Source organism: Chiloscyllium punctatum, chromosome 48 (assembly GCF_047496795.1).
Source record: "Chiloscyllium punctatum isolate Juve2018m chromosome 48, sChiPun1.3, whole genome shotgun sequence".
Taxonomy (NCBI): Eukaryota; Metazoa; Chordata; class Chondrichthyes; order Orectolobiformes; family Hemiscylliidae; genus Chiloscyllium; species Chiloscyllium punctatum.
In genome coordinates, this window is record NC_092786.1 from 53,824,856 (window position 1) to 53,840,812 (window position 15,957).

The following is a 15,957-nucleotide window of genomic DNA, read 5'->3' on the forward strand; positions in this document are numbered from 1 at the left end:
GCTATGTCTACATTGGCATAATGTTTCCAATCAACGATTAATCATTTTCCTGCCACATTCATTTCAGATTGGATCATACTTTGGAAGTGAGCTAATGCCAGTGGATGTAGATGCTGATGGGGTGACGGATGTTTTACTGGTTGGTGCTCCAATGTTTTTCAGTGATGGTAGAGAGAAGGGTAAAATCTACATCTATTCCCTCTCCAAGGTAACTGCGAGGTTGTTTTCTTTGCATGTTTTTTTTCCTAAACTCTGCTCCCTCCCCATCATCTGGGAAGGCAAAATGGTAATGTCACTGGGCCAGTAACCCAGAGTCCCAGGCTAATTTCCAAGGGAACATGGTTTGAATCCCACCTGGACAGATGGTGAAATTCAAATTCACGTTCAAGAAAATGTAGCAGCTGTTCATTGTTGCAATAATCCATTTGGTTCACTGGTAGGGCGGAATGGAATCTCAGTGGTTAGCACCGCTGCCTCACAGCACCAGGGACCCAGGTTCGATTCCAGCCTTGGGTGATAGTCCATGTGGAGTTTGCACATCCTCCCCCTGTCTGCATGTGTTTCCTCTGGGTACTCCAGTTTTCTTCCATAGTCCAAAGATGTGCAGGCTAGGTGGATTGGCCATGGGAAATTGCCCGTAGTTCCAGGGATGTGCAGGTTAGGTGGATTGGACATGGGAAGTTGCCCATAGTTTCAGGGAGGTGCAGGCTAGGTGGATTGGCCATGGGAAATTGCACATACTTCCAGGGATGTGCAGGCTAGGTGGATTGGCCATGGGAAATTGCCCGTAGTTCCAGGGATGTGCAGGCTAGGTGGATTGGACATGGGAAGTTGCCCGTAGTTTCAGGGAGGTGCAGGCTAGGTGGATTGGCCATGGGAAATTGCCCGTAGTTCCAGGGATATGCAGGCTAGGTGGATTGGCCATGGGCAATTGCCTGTAGTTCCAGGGATGTGCAGGCTAGGTTGATTAGCCATGGGAAATTGCCCATAGTTCCAGGGATGTGCAGGCTAGGTAGATTGACCATGGGAAATTGCCCGTAGTTCCAGGGATGTGCAGGTTAGGGTGGATTGGCCATCTGAAATTGCCCGTAGTTCCAGGGATGTGCAGGCTAGGTGGATTGGCCATGGGAAATTGCCCGTAGTTCCAGGGATGTGCAGGCTAGGTGGATTGGCCATGGGAAATTGCCCATAGTTCCAGGGATGTGCAGGCTAGGTGGATTGGCCATGGGAAATTGCCCATAATTCGAGGGATGTGCAGGCTAGGAAGATTAGCTATGGGAAATTGCCCGTAGTTTGTGGGATGTGCAGGTTAGGGTGGATTGGCCATGGGAAATTGCCCATTGTTCCAGGGATGTGCAGGCTAGGTGGATTAGCCATGGCAAATTGCCCATAGTTCCAGGGATGTGCAGGTTAGGGTGGATTGGCCATGGGAAATTGCCCATAGTTCCAGGGATGTACAGGTTAGGTGGATTGACCATGGGAAATTGCCCGTAGTTCTAGGGATGTGCAGGCTAGGTGGATTAGCCATGGGAAATTGCCCGTAGTTCTAGGAATGTGCAAGCTAGGTGGATTGGCCATGGGAAATTGCCCATAGTTCCAGGGATGTGCAGGTTAGGGTGGATTGGCAATTGGAAATTGCCCATTGTTCCAGGGATGTGCAGGCTAGGTGGACTGACCATGGGAAATTGCCTGTAGTTCCAGGGATGTGCAGGATAGTGGATTGGCCATGGGAAATTGCCCATAGTTCCAGGGATGTGCAGGCTAGGTGGATTGACCATGGGAAATTGCCCGTAGTTCCAGGGATGTGCAGGCTAGGTGGATTGACCATGGGAAATTGCCCGTAGTTCCAGGGATGTGCAGGCTAGTTGGATTGACCATGGGAAATTGCCCGTAGTTCCAAGGATGTGCAAGCTAGGTGGATTGGCCATGGGAAATTGCCCGTAGTTCCAGGGATGTGCAGGCTAGGTGGATTGGCAATGGGAAATTGCCCATAGTTCGAGGGATGTGCAGGCTAGGTGGATTGGCCATGGGAAATTATCCGTAGTTCCAAGGGTGAGCAGGCTAGGTGGATTGGCCATGGGAAATTGCCCGTAGTTCCAGGGATGTGCAGGCTAGGTGGATTGACCATGGGAAATTGCCCATAGTTCCAGGGATGTGCAGGCTAGGTGGATTGGCCATGGGAAATTGCCCGTAGTTCCAGGGATGTGCAGGCTAGGTGGATTAGCTTTGGGAAATGCAGGGTTATTGTGTAAGGGGGTGGGTTGGAGTGAGATGCTCTTTGGAGGGTCATTGGGGGTTCTACAGTTTACACACTTGTAGGGATTCTATGACACTAATGGCCTTTAAAGAAGGAAATCTGCCATCCTTACCTGATCTGGCCTACTTGCGACTCCAGACCCACAACAATGTGGTTCGAATACAAACTGCTGCTGAGCCTAATGAAAGGTGGCACCCTGGGTGTTTACACAAAGGATTGCAGTGGTTGAAGAAGGCAGTTCAGCACAACCTTCTCCAGGACAACGAGAGTTGGATAATAATCGCTGACCCCGCCCGTGATACCCACATCTCATGGATGAATAAAAAATGAAGTCTTTCCATTGTACTTTGATCAAAATTACAGAATCAAGCTGGAGCAGATTCTAGCAAATTCCTGGTCTGCTGCTTTTTGAATTCACTGATTGCTTGAGGCTATAAGAACTGCTTGGTGTACTGGAGTGTCGGCCCTAAGGATTTGGGTTTCACTGCATTACCATATTTCCAAAGTTATGCCTGAGACAACAATTGGCCTCAGTGCACAAGCTATTCAGGTATGGATGGAGGTTTTTTCCATCCATTGTCACATCCATTCTCAGGATATGGGCATTCCTGCCTGGGCTTTGCCTGTCCCTAGTTGCCCTGGAGAAGGTGGTGGTGGTGAGCTGCCTTCCTGAAGTACTCCAGTCCATTTGATGTAGGTAGACCCACAATGCCCTCAGGTAGGGAGTTGCAGGATTCAGGCCCAGCAACAATACAGGTTAAGATAGGGGGAAGAGGAGAGAAGGAAATCAAGCAAGGATCTCATTCTGACTATTACTCAGTGACTGTAGTTGAAGGATCCCTGTGTTAAGATAATGGTTTACCTTGCTGAATTCTGCATTTCAAAAGCTGGATGTTGTAGATAAACATATCAAGCAGCCATTCTAAAAAGGCATTGGATATTGGAAGCTGTCCACCAGCAAAGGGTCAGGGTCTTCAGGGAAGGAATTATGAAAATAATTGTGGACGGCCCTGAAACCCTTCAAGCAATGCATCATCCTGACTGGGAATGGTGTCAGCTTTTCCTCATTCTATAGTAACTTGCCCCCCATCCCCAACAACATTGTTTCTGTGCCTATACCCCAAAGACAGTAGCAGTTCACAAAGGCAGCTCACCCACACCTTCTCAAGGGATGAGATGCAAATGATGGCCAGGTCACAGATGCCAGATCTCAGGAATAATATTGCTTTGCATTGTACATGAGAGAGAGAAATGGAAAAGTCTGTTTCTGTCATTAGGAGATAGGGCCTTTAGACTGAGGTGAGATGCCAGGAACTGTGGGTAAGTTGTGCCAAAGGTCAGGACTGGGAGAGATCAAAGCACGTCCCGAGAAATGTAACCTGCTGTGGTTTCAGCTGCTCTGGGGCATTTTGAAAAAGCTTCAATTTTTAGTGCAGGTCCATTGACACAGACACCCACCTGTCCTACAGTGAGCAGAGGATGCAAAGAAGTATTTTGTTGGGGCCTATTATTGTCTCGCATGCGGTTTTGCTTCAATTTACCAATCGATAGTTCAGAGCGGGTGTTACTGAGCCTCCCTCCTAATTGCCCAACCCATGGGGCCTGCCTCGAAAGGCTTCAGCTTTAATTAGCACTAGGTGTTCCACACATTCTGATCACTGAGGGGATGGTCTCCTGAGAGAGGGACCGTGGAGAGGGGTCATCACAGAGATTGGGAATGTGGGAGGACAGATTGTAAATTTAAGAGAAGGGGAGGTGGGGGTTGGGGCAGGAACCCTTACTGAGGAGCAGGAGAGAGACAATGAGCAACAAGGGAGTAACAGTAGTGGGAGCCTCAGAGACAGGAGCAATGTTGGAATGTCCGGACAAGTACATAGGATTTGGATCAAGGAAAAAGATTAGATTAGGGTCTTATGAATTCACACAGCAGGGTCCGGGCAACAAAGATACCCAGCAGAGTGACAATTCTCTAATTCATTTCTGAAAAGAGAAGTACATCTTTAAAGTTTTATAACTGATTACATACAATGCTCTAACTCACAGTGGGACAACTTCTTTGTGTCTTTGTAGATTTAATTGTAATTGAAGTGCTACATGCAAATACAGGATTCCACTGTAACCTATTGGTTTATTTTACAGAGAGGTTTCATTTTCAATAGTTTCCTGGAAATTTCCGACAAATCCCAGAACTCCCGCTTTGGTTCTGCAATCGCTGCTGTCCGTGACCTCAATTATGATTCATTCAATGACGTGGTGGTGGGGGCACCTTTGGAAGATGATCATCGTGGCGCAATTTATGTGTTTCACGGACACAATAAAAATATCCTCAAGGACTACAAACAGGTAAGATCCAATAAGCAGCACTACCTCCTCCCGTTCCAACACTTAGGGACCTGGTTTGGGTGATTCCAGCCCCAGTTTGACATCTCGGGGCTGGGAGTAAGGGACAGAGACTGGGCTACAGCTGAAACCAGGTTCTGTTTACAAATAGGACAGGCAAGGAAATGCTAGCTGATCCATCAAATGACACAATAAAAGCTGAAGACAAAGACACCGAGTCAGTAAGGAAAACATTATTCTGTATAACGTCTGTGAGCTTCCACCTCCCCAGGCTCCAACTGCCATTAACCTGGGAGAAAGTGAGAACTGCAGATGCTGGAGAGTCAGAGTCGAAAAATGTGGTGCTGGAAAAGCGCAGCAGGTCTGGCAGCATCCGGGAAGCAGGAAAGTTGACGTTTCAAGGATAAGATCTTCATTTCTGATGAATGGCTTATGCCTGAAACATCAACTGTCCTGCCCCTTGGATGCTGCCTGACCTGCCATGCTTTCCCAGCACCACACTGCTGGAAATGCCATTTACCAGATGGCCCTCCTGCTCTAATCCCTGATCCTTCCTCCCTCTTGGGTCAACAAGGTCAGGAGATTGGCTGGATTCAAGATTATCGAGAAAGACTAATCGAGTCATGAGTTCTACCACATAGAAACGGACCCATCAGTCCAACTCGTCCATGCCGACCAAAGATCTTAACCTGATCTAGTCCCATTTGACAGCATTTGGCCTATATCCTTCTAAACCCTTCCTATTCATGTATCCATCTGGATGGCTTTTAAATGTTGTGATTGTACCAGCCTCCACCACTTCCTCTGGCAGCTCATTCCATATACACAACATTTCACCTTCTGTGTGAAAAGGTTGCCCCTCAGGTCCCTTTTATATCTTTCGCCTCTCACCCTCAGCATATGCCCTCTAGTTTTAGACTCCCTTACTCTGGAAAAAAGATCTTGTCTATTCACCCTATCTATGCCCCTCATGATTTTATAAACCTCCATAAGGTCATCCCTCAGCCTCCGCTGCTCTTAGGCAAATAGCCCCAGCCTATTCAGCCTCTCCCTGTAACTCAAACCCTCCAATCCCAACAACATCCTTGTAAATATTTCTGCATACTCTCAAGTTTAACAACATCTTTCTACTGCAGGAAGACCAGGATTCCTGTATATAATGGGATGTCAAAGATTATTCCAGGCATGTTAAATGTAGAAAATATGGATTTGCTTATATTACTTCAGAAAACAATTGGAAAAGACAAGGACAGAGAGTAAACGTGAAAGGAAGAATGGGAGAATGCAGGAAAGTGTGGAGAAGTAGTGTGTTTTTTAAATAATGATTCTGCCTTTGAGTGTTACTTTAGTAATATGATATTAATATTACAAGAGCAAAGCAATTCCTTACATTTACAGAGAGACAGTATTAATATTTCTTTCCAGACATTTTCACTGGATGCCAATTTGCAATTGTACAATCTGCTTCCTCCTAAAGCAAATTTGTTGTGAGTGGGTTTTAAGCATCAATTTGAAAAGAGAACAGGTTTGAGAGAGAGTCAGGTTTGGAGAGGGAATTCCTGAGGCGATTTTGTAAGGAATTGCTCACACTTGGATGCAGTGTATACACCACATTTTAGGGTAATGTTTCTCTGCCCTGTGTCAAGCCACAGTTTTCTGTAATGTGATTTGCTGGAGCTGGTTAAGACAGAAGAATTTTCAGAGTAATCCCACATATTCACTGGAAACTAATAATTAATTCTGTCTGTGCTTTCACTCATGCAGATGTTGAGGCTAGTCTCTCGACTTCTCTCTCCCTGGTTCTCACTCCTGGTAATTGACTTGTCCAATACCTGTCCTTGTGCTCTCAGGACTAAGATTTGTAAAAGTTAGGGTGCTAGAGGGTCACCTACCACAGGTATTGAGTGTGACTGAAGTCTAAAGTAATGGTATCACTGCATTGAGTCTCATTGTCTCAAAGAAACTGAAGTTGTTAAGAAACCATCAGCGAAACACAAACACAGGATTCATACTTCAGGAATCAAGGACCCTCAAGTCTCCAAAAACCATGGGGCTGAGCCTTCATCAATGAAGTAGGGCCCTCACTCAATGGAGAAACCTCCCCATTCAGTTTGAGCAATGGAATAGTTGGCTCAGTCCATCCTAGGTCCATACAGAGAGTCATGAATACAGCCCAGTCCATTATAAAAACCAGCCTTCCCTCCACTGACTCTGTCTACACTTCCCACTCTCTCGGGAAAGTAGCCAACATCATCAAAGACCCCTCCCACCCCCGTTATATTCTCCTCCACCCTCTTCCATTGGGCTGAAAATACAAAAGTTTGAAAAAAAGGTACCAACAGATTCAAGAACAACCTCTGCCCAGCTGTTGTCAGGCTTATGCCCGAAACGTTGATTCTCCTGCTCCTCAGATGCTGCCTGACTGGCTATGCTTTTCCAGCACCACACTCTTCAACTGTGGTCAGACTAATGAATGGATCTCTCATTTTTCGGGTTAACTTTTCTCTTTGTCTTCTTTATCTTCTGTATTCTGTTCTATTGCCCTGATATATTAATGTAAGGTATGATTTGTCTGGATAGAGCACAAAACAATTGTTTTCACTGTATCTCGGTACACGTGACAATAATAAATGAAATCAAATCATTCCTGGTACAGTAGGCAGCTGCTGATTAGCAATAGGGATTAGTGAGCGAGGTCCCATCAGCACTTTCAGGAAGAAAGAAAAGATTCCACAGCAGGTCAGGTCTCCTTTGGTGTCCAGATCAATACTTAACACCCAACCAACACCCAGAAAGAAGAACAGATGATTTAGATATTATATAATTGCTGTTTATGGGATCTTGCTGTGTACAAACTGCATTTTCTACATTGCAGCAGTGACTACACTTCAGATGTTCCTTATTGCTTGGTATATCTGAGGTTCAGTGTGAAATAAATGCAAGGTTCTTTTCCAGAATTCATCAGTAAGCTTGGTAACCAATAAAATGATCTTAAACACACTTTCACGGGGATCCAAGATGGCAGCGATCTGAGACGATTGCACTGCAGAGCTCCACATCACAGCACAAGTGGGACGAAGCTTTAATCCGCCCAATCCAGGCCATCGCAATATCTCAGGACTCCGGAAAGATCGCGGTGTCCCAAGAGACTTCTAAAAACATACTTTCACGGCATCAAAGGTTTTTTCACATCAATGTCACCGTTTCTCATTGAATAGAAAGGGGCAGTAGCAGGTGTAATTGAACCGTGAGTGAGTTACGTTGCTGAGTCTGTCAGTATTTAATCATTACTGCCAGTAATTGTGGGGTTATGTGTTTACTTGAGTGAAAACAAATGTTCTTAGTAACTTAAATAGACAGAATAATGCAAGTCAAAAAGAACTCCATCACTTTGTTTTAATTTGTACATATTTTTCTCATTGCTTCTTCCATCTTCCCCTTCCAATATTTCAGTAGGCGATTTGGTAATATATGGATTGTTCAGATGCCAGCATGCAACACTGCATCTGGGAATTATAACTCATAAGTTATTTGTACCCAAGCAGATACAATAAATATAGAAGGTTAAAGATCTTGTCAGAGAATGGTGTATCACATATCATTTCTTGCAGTCATCCATTCCCTCATTATGTACAAATCTATGCTGGCTGTCTGTCCACTAACATCTCAATTTTAAACTCTCGCTCTGGCCGCGCTGATTAAGGGCAAGATCCCTGTATGGTATCACTTTTCCTAACCCATCGATATTTGCAGCATACCCAACTGCAGCTTTAATTGAAACTGAAAGCAGAGGCAGGCATTTATTGTTGGGCTTCCTGATGCCCAAAACATCAACTCTCCTGCTCCTCAGATGCTGCCTGATCTGCTGTGCTTTTCAAGCGCCACACTCTTAACATCTTCCTAATGTCACTGGGTAATGGTCACGACTTGAGCTCTCTGGCAGAGGAAACTAAATCACCAAAAAAGATTTACCAATCTTTAAGAGAGCAGGCACCATGGTTATGTAAAATGGTGATAACCAATGATCATATAGAAAACCAAGTCATCGTGAACTTATTATTAGGTTTGTAGCTGCCATCCCAATGATTGTACCAACCCATTGCAGTAACTCACCCCAGCCATTCCATTGGTATGTGAACAATGATTTATCACTGGCTGCTATTCCCTCCTTTCCCACAAGCCTCATCACTTCCCCAACTGATGGGAATTTCAAAATAAGCCATCTGATGTTTGAATCCTACATTGCAACTGAAACTGCACCATGGGCTGAATGGTAACTTTTGCTGTTATACTGCATCTCTGGCTTCATCGGTTGTGTATAGCTTTACAAACGTCTGAGATCATGAGCAGCTCAGTATAAATGCAAGCCCATCTTTCTAACTGACCCAAGCAGGTATGTGGTACTCCAGTGATCAGACTATTTGACATGGCATTGGAGGATGATGATACAATTCCAACAGTCTGGAAGCAGCCATTCACCCCATATCACCCATCCAAAGAGCATCCCACACAGACCCACTCTCCCCAACCATTTCCCTGTAACCCTGCGTTTCTCATGGTTAACCCACATAGCCTGCACATCCCTGGACACCATGGGCAATTTAGCACGGCCAATCCATCTACCTTGCACATCTTTGGACTGTGGGAGGAAACCAGAGCACCCAGAGGAAACACAGACACGGAGTGAATGTGCAAACTCCACACGGGCCATCAGCTGAGGATGAAATGGAACCTGGGTCCCTGGTACTGTGAGGCAGCAATACTAACCACTGAGCCACCGTGCCATCACATATATAAAGGAAGATCTAACACTGGGACCTAAGATTATTCCCTCTCACCTCTAGATAATCCTGAATCTCTAAGCCCTGCCTTTAACAGTGAATGCTTTTGGTAAGCTACATGATTTCAGCTGATTAGATTCCAATGGTCCCCACTGCTGGCCACACTGATGAGTACCCCTGGTCTTTTCTCTGCCAAACTGCAGCACTATATTCCATGGAATTTAGAAATTCACAGGATAATTTGGGGAACCTTTTCAAGAGAGTAAGGAGCACTGATAGGGCTGGTTAGGTAGAAATTATGTCTACTGTTGGGCAATGTAATGCATAAATCAGAGCCAGACCCTTCAGGCATGAAGTTAGAAAAAACCTGTGTATACACAAAGAATGTTTGAAGTCTGTCGACACTAGCAGATCAATTTTAAATCAGGAATTTGTAGAGTTTTGTTAACCGGGGTATAAAGGGTGATGGGGCAGTTCAGTTACAGATCATCGTGATCTAATTCAATAGCGATGATGTGCAGGTGCCGGTGTTGAACTGGGGTGGACAAAGTCAAAACTCACATGACACCAGGTTATAGTCCAACAGGTTTATTTGAAACTATCTGCCTGAGGAAGGAATGGGGACTCTGAAAACTTGCGGTTTCAAATACACCAGTTGGACTATAACCTGGCGTCGTGTGATTTTTGACTTCATTCAATCGTGAATGGGCTTGAGGAGCTAACTAGGCCACTCCTGACCAGATAGTACCATAAACAGGTCAGGGTGTGTACCTACTGAGGATCTTGAGCTGGAGGATTCTCAATCATGTGGTTTGGAAACAACGATCAGTTCCAATTCATCAACCACACAGTTCATAATGAGAGTCTAATGCTGAAGGAAGTAGCAGGATTGTCTGTGCACCACCCAGATATCAGTGAGAGCCCCACAGTTTATTCATAGTCAGGCGTTATTAGCTTGTAAGTCACAAATTCCAGTGGTTTTGCCGCCCGAGTTACTTTGAGGTTACAGCATGAACATTCTCCCCAGGTGGTCAGGAATTGCTAGGGTGTCCATTACATCATCGAGCAACAACAGCTGGAATTTGTTTTGACAGTTTTAATCCAAACTGTTCATGCAACCTACCAGGGATCAAGCCTCATTCACCTCCTTGACTTCAATTTCCACCTTCTTCTGTTTCTCTTCTTCATTGCTGCCTTTCTTATCGATGTATTTAGAAAAGGCTAACATTAAATGGGCGGCACGGTGGCTCAGTGGTTAGCACTGCTGCCTCACAGCGCCAGGGTCCCAGGTTCGATTTCAGCCTCGGGCGACTGTGTGGAGTTTGCATGTTCTCCCCGTGTCTGTGTGGGTTTCCTCCGGGTGCTCCGGTTTCCTTCCACAGTCCAAAGATGTGCAGGTCAGGTGAATTGGTCATGCTAAATTGTCCATAGTGTTAGGTGCATTAATCTGGGTGGGTTACTGTAGAGAATCGAATCTAATCTAAAAAAATTATGTGCCCTCTTGGGGGATACCTAGATGGGCATCAGCTTCTGATCCACCAACCTTTCCCTCCGAATCAATTGGCAGAGAATGGTAAAGATTAGAGTGGTGCTGGAAAAGCACAGCAGGTCAGGTAGCATCCGAGGAGCAGGAAAATCGACGTTTCGGGCCAAAGTCCTTCATCAGGAACCTAGAGTTTTTACCTAGAGAATGGTAAAGACCTGAACATCCCTCAATACTATCCCGCTCTGTCTCACAAGCTTCAATGGTTGGTGGTGTACAGAGAATCATACAGTACAGAAGAGCCCTTCGGTCTGTCAAGTCTGTACTGCTGTGAATACATTACTTACCTGTACTAGTCCCACATCCCTTAACCAGGCCCAAGTCTTTGAGACACTTCAAGTGCTCATTCAAGTTCTTTTTAAAGTTGTGAGGATCCCCCTCAACTAGCCTCCAGGCAGTGCATCCCAGACCCTCACCAACCTTTGATTGAAAAAGATTTTCCTCAAATCCCCATAAAACCTCCCCGCTTTCACTGTAAAATTATATCCCTTTGCTTTGCCCCTTTGACTAAGGGGAACAGTTGCTTTCTATTTGCCCTGTCCAAGCCTCTCATTGTCGTATATATCTCTATCAGATATCCTCCTCAACCATCTCTACTCCAAAGAAAACAACCTGAGTTTTTCCAGCCTCTCTTCATTGCTAACATGTTCTATCCAAGGCGACCTCCTGGTGAATCTCGTCTACAGCCCCTCCAGTGCAATCACATCCCCCCTATAGTGTGGTGCCCAGAACTGCTGTGATTGAACCAAAGTTCTGTACAGCTCCAACATGATCTCCCTGATCTTATAATCTATGCCACAACTGACAACAGCAAGACTGCAATATACCCTCTTAACTGTTCTATTAGCCTGTCCTGCCATCTTCAGGGATCTGTAGACACGCTCTCCAAGATCCTGATGTTTCTCTGAGATTCCTAGTGACTTCCCCTTTATTCAGTACTCCCTTTTCTTGTTCCCTCTACTAAAGTGCATCACTTCACATTTATGAGGGTTAAATTCCATCTGCCACTGATCTGCCATCAAACTTACATATTTCCTGAATTTTAAATATTCCTGCCAATTCAGGACTGGCACTCCTCTAACCTAGAATGACGCTGGTCCCAGAGGATTCCTGAACCTAAGAATCTCCCCCAGGCACAGGAATAGAAAATTGCTTGATGAAGTTAAACCCAGGTCTGTCAGTTTCACCAATTACCTTCCTTCTCATCGTATGTACAATGAGAATAGACTAATCTTGCCACACAGCCAGAGGTGGGATGTGGAAAATGTCCAGTGATGGAAAACTTTGGGAATCACTGGCAAAAAGTCAACGGTCCCTTCAAAGCAGGACACCCAACACATGTTGTGTTTCTTTGCTACCACTTGCACAGTGTGATGACCCAACATGGGGGCACCGAATCATTATTAGTCATCATCTTGTTCATCTCCCTTTTCAAGGTGACGTGATGCAACATTTCCCTTGTCCCATCAGCTGCTTCCTTCATCTAAAGCAACAAATCCAGCACGCGACCACTCACTTCAGACTTTTCACCCAGCCCTTTCTGTATTTGTTGCTTTACAGAGGATTGGGGCGTCTGAGATCAGCCGCGGGCTGCTGTACTTTGGCCGCAGTATTCATGGACAGTTGGATATGAACGGTGATGGCTTGGTGGATCTCGCAGTGGGAGCACTCGGTAGTGCAGTTCAGCTCTGGTTTGTGGATCTATAGTTGCTTAAACATTTCCTCAATAATTTGTTCATTCACTGCTCCCTGTCCCCAGTCTATTTAGCAACCAGCTTGATACATTCAAATGGATTGCCTACACTGATCTTCAGTGAGCCAGCCTGACATGGTCGCTATCCCATCCAGACTGGGCAGTCCTTAAGGTCTGCCTCCTGTTCTGTAGCGAGTTAGCATATTTCCATCCACCCACTGCGTCTACACTTCTGCTGGGGGAGGGATTCTATAGTCACCCTCCCCCAGGGCAAAATGATTGAAGTTGCCAAAGTGTCCTTTTGAAAATCATCACCACCCATTGGCACAATGTGCTGTGTCTCCGATGGAGCAGTGCAGTGTCCCTATGTAATACAGCCTGACCATCTTAGAGTCATAGAGATTTATGGGCGGCACGGTGGCACAGTGGTTAGCACTGCTGCCTCACAGCGCCTGAGACCCGGGTTCAATTCCCGCCTCAGGCGACTGACTGTGTGGAGTTTGCATGTTCTCCCCGTGTCTGCGTGGGTTTCCTCCGGGTGCTCCGGTTTCCTCCCACAGTCCAAAGATGTGCAGGCCAGGTGAATTGGCCATGCTAAGTTGCCCATAGTGTTAGGTAAGGGGTAAATGTAGATGTAGGGGTATGGGTGGGTTACGCTTCGGCGGGGCGGTGTGGACTTGTTGGGCCGAAGGGCCTGTTTCCACACTGTAAGTAATCTAATCTAATCTAAAATGTACAGCACGGAAACAAGTCCTTCAGTCCAACTTGCCCCTGCCGATCAGATATCCTAACCTAATCCAGTCCCATTTGCCAGCACTTGGCCCATATCCCTCTAAACCCTTACTATTCATATACGTTTCCGATGCCTTTTAAATGCTGTAATTGTACCAGCCTCCACCACTTCCTCTGGCAACTCATTCCATACACGCGCCACCCTCTGTGTGAAAAAGTTGCCCCTTGGGTCCCTTTTAAACTTTTCCCCCTCACCCTAAACCTATGCCCTCTAGTTCTGGACTCCCCCACCCCAGGGAAAAGCCCTTGTCTTTTTATCCTATCCATGCCCCTCATTATTTTATAAACCTCTATAAAGTCACCCCTCAGCCTCCGATGCTCCAGGGAAAACAGCTCTGCTCTGTCTGTACTTTTCTCTGAAAATGCTGTGCTATTGGCCACCCAATAATATCCACAGGAGTGAGGCCTAGCAGCAGAAGCAGGCCATTCAGCCCATTGAGTCTGCTCTGCCCTTCAATGAGATCATGGCTGACCTGATAATTTTTGATTCTCTTTCTGATTAAAACAAAATCCGTCTCTCTAAGCCTTGACAGCCCTTCTGTGGTAAAGAATTCCACAGATTCACCACCTTCTGAAGGAAGTTCCTCCTCATCTCTTTTATAAATGGGTGACCCCTCACTCCGGGATGGAGCCCTCAGGTCTTAGACTCTCCCACAAGGGGAAACATTGTCTCCACATCTACCCTACCAGGAAGTCTCCTCCAATGTCACAGTGCAGTTCTAACCTGCCTCCTGTTAGACTTTCATCTCCCAGGAAAGGCATGTATTGCTCCTGAGGTACTGTGTAACCCATACAGTGTCATGCTTTCCCACTCAGGTCCCGCAGTATAATCCAGGTGAATGCCAGCATGAGGTTCGAACCGCGGAAAATCAACATTTTCAACAAAGACTGCAAGAGGAATGGCAAAGAGTGCAGCTGTATGTCTCTCTCGGTCTGTTTCACAGTCACGGCCAAGTCGCCTGGTCTTCAGAATGATAGCTTGAGTAAGTACAATCCCATCACTGAGAAGTCACCTCCAAACCTGCTCACCTTCTTCCTGACAGACAGGGATTCATTAATCCATCCAATCTGTCTCACACAATTTGTGTGTCGCAATATTAATGCTTCCACCTCTATCTGAGGTGGAAAGGAGAGGGGAAATATGAGGATAAAAGCCCCAGGCCAGTTCTGGGGTTATAGCAGGTAGGGTGCAGAGTTCTCTATGAGGTGATCTCTGGCCAGCCCAGGCAGACCCAGCTCCTTCTCAGAGGAATACAGTGAATCAATGTTGACCAGGAAGCTGGGAGCCTAGTTATACAACTGCTGTTCTCTGGGAAAAGACCCAACTCTTGCCATTAATGTGGATCAAGCCTTAAAATAGTGAAGAGTGTGGTGCTGGAAAAGCACAGCAGGTCAGGCAGCATCCTGAAGAAGAGCTTTTGCCCGAAATGTTGACTTTCCTGCTCCTCAGATGCTGCCTGATCTGCTGCGCTTTTCCAGCACCACACTCTTGACTCTAATCTCCAGCATCTGCAGTACACACTTTCGATTTGTGCTCTGTAACCTGTTTAATTGGAAGAAATGTTCAACTTGAGTGCAGACGTTGTGCTTCATGTTATAACCTCGATTACATTCCATTGTTAAATGCTCCCAAATGAGAAATTAGGCCAATTGGGTGAGATTGTCACACTCTTTCTCTCAGACATCAATGACTGAAAAAAACACGGAAGAACTGCAGATGCTGGAAATCAGAAACACTAACAGAAATTGTTGGAAAAGCTCAGCAGGTCTGGCAGTGTCTGTGGAGAGAAGTCAGACTTAATGTTTCAGGTCCAGTGGCCCTTCCTCAGAACAGAATTTCTGTTACTAATGACTGAAACTCTCTTCACATTTCTGGATTTGTTGAAACACTGCCCACGCCATATTAACTGTTCCTCCCTTTCTGTACTATGTTCATATGGATATTCACCCTCCTCTTAACCTTTTCCCAAAGGTAGTGGTTTTCCTTACCTCCCTCAGTGTCCCCTCCCTCTCAAAGCATTCGGGTAAATTAAAGCATGTCTCCTTAACTGCTAGAGAGGTGTGGTGGAGTGGTAATGTCACTGGGCTAGTAATCCAGACCCACATTAATGTTCTGGGTCTGTAGGTTCAAATTCTGGCCATAGCAGATTATGATGTTTGTATTTAATAAAAGAACCAGCCTAATGGTATTCTCATAAAACCCCCAATTCACCCATACCCTTTTGGGAAAGAAATTTGCCATCCTCACCTGGTCTGGCCTACGTGTGACTCTTGTAAAGCAATGTGGTTGACTCTTAACTTCCCTCTGGGCAATTAGGGATGGGCAATAAATGCTGATTCAAACAATTGCACCCACTTCCTGTGAACTTAGAAAAGTCCATTTTGCTTTTTATTTATTCACGGGATGAGGGTGTCACTGGCTGGGTCAGCATTTATTGCCCATCCCTAATTGCCCAGAGGGCAGTGAAGAGTCACCCACACTGGTCGACCTCCCAGCCTGTACAGCCTACTCGCCTCAGTTTCTGTAGCCACCGCTTATCTTTGAAGGGTA

General features: G+C 45.8%; 1 protein-coding gene across 2 annotated transcripts in view; it reads left to right on the forward strand.

The window, feature by feature from the left end:
- itga11a (integrin, alpha 11a) overlaps positions 1–15,957 on the forward strand; it is a 197,126-nt gene that overhangs the window by 95,020 nt on the left and 86,149 nt on the right. For both annotated transcript variants that reach the window (XM_072565257.1, XM_072565258.1), the window contains exons 13-16: positions 68–208; positions 4,397–4,600; positions 12,482–12,612; positions 14,223–14,389. In XM_072565257.1, the coding sequence (XP_072421358.1) occupies positions 68–208; positions 4,397–4,600; positions 12,482–12,612; positions 14,223–14,389 (643 nt within the window). The remainder of the gene's footprint in view (positions 1–67; positions 209–4,396; positions 4,601–12,481; positions 12,613–14,222; positions 14,390–15,957) is intronic.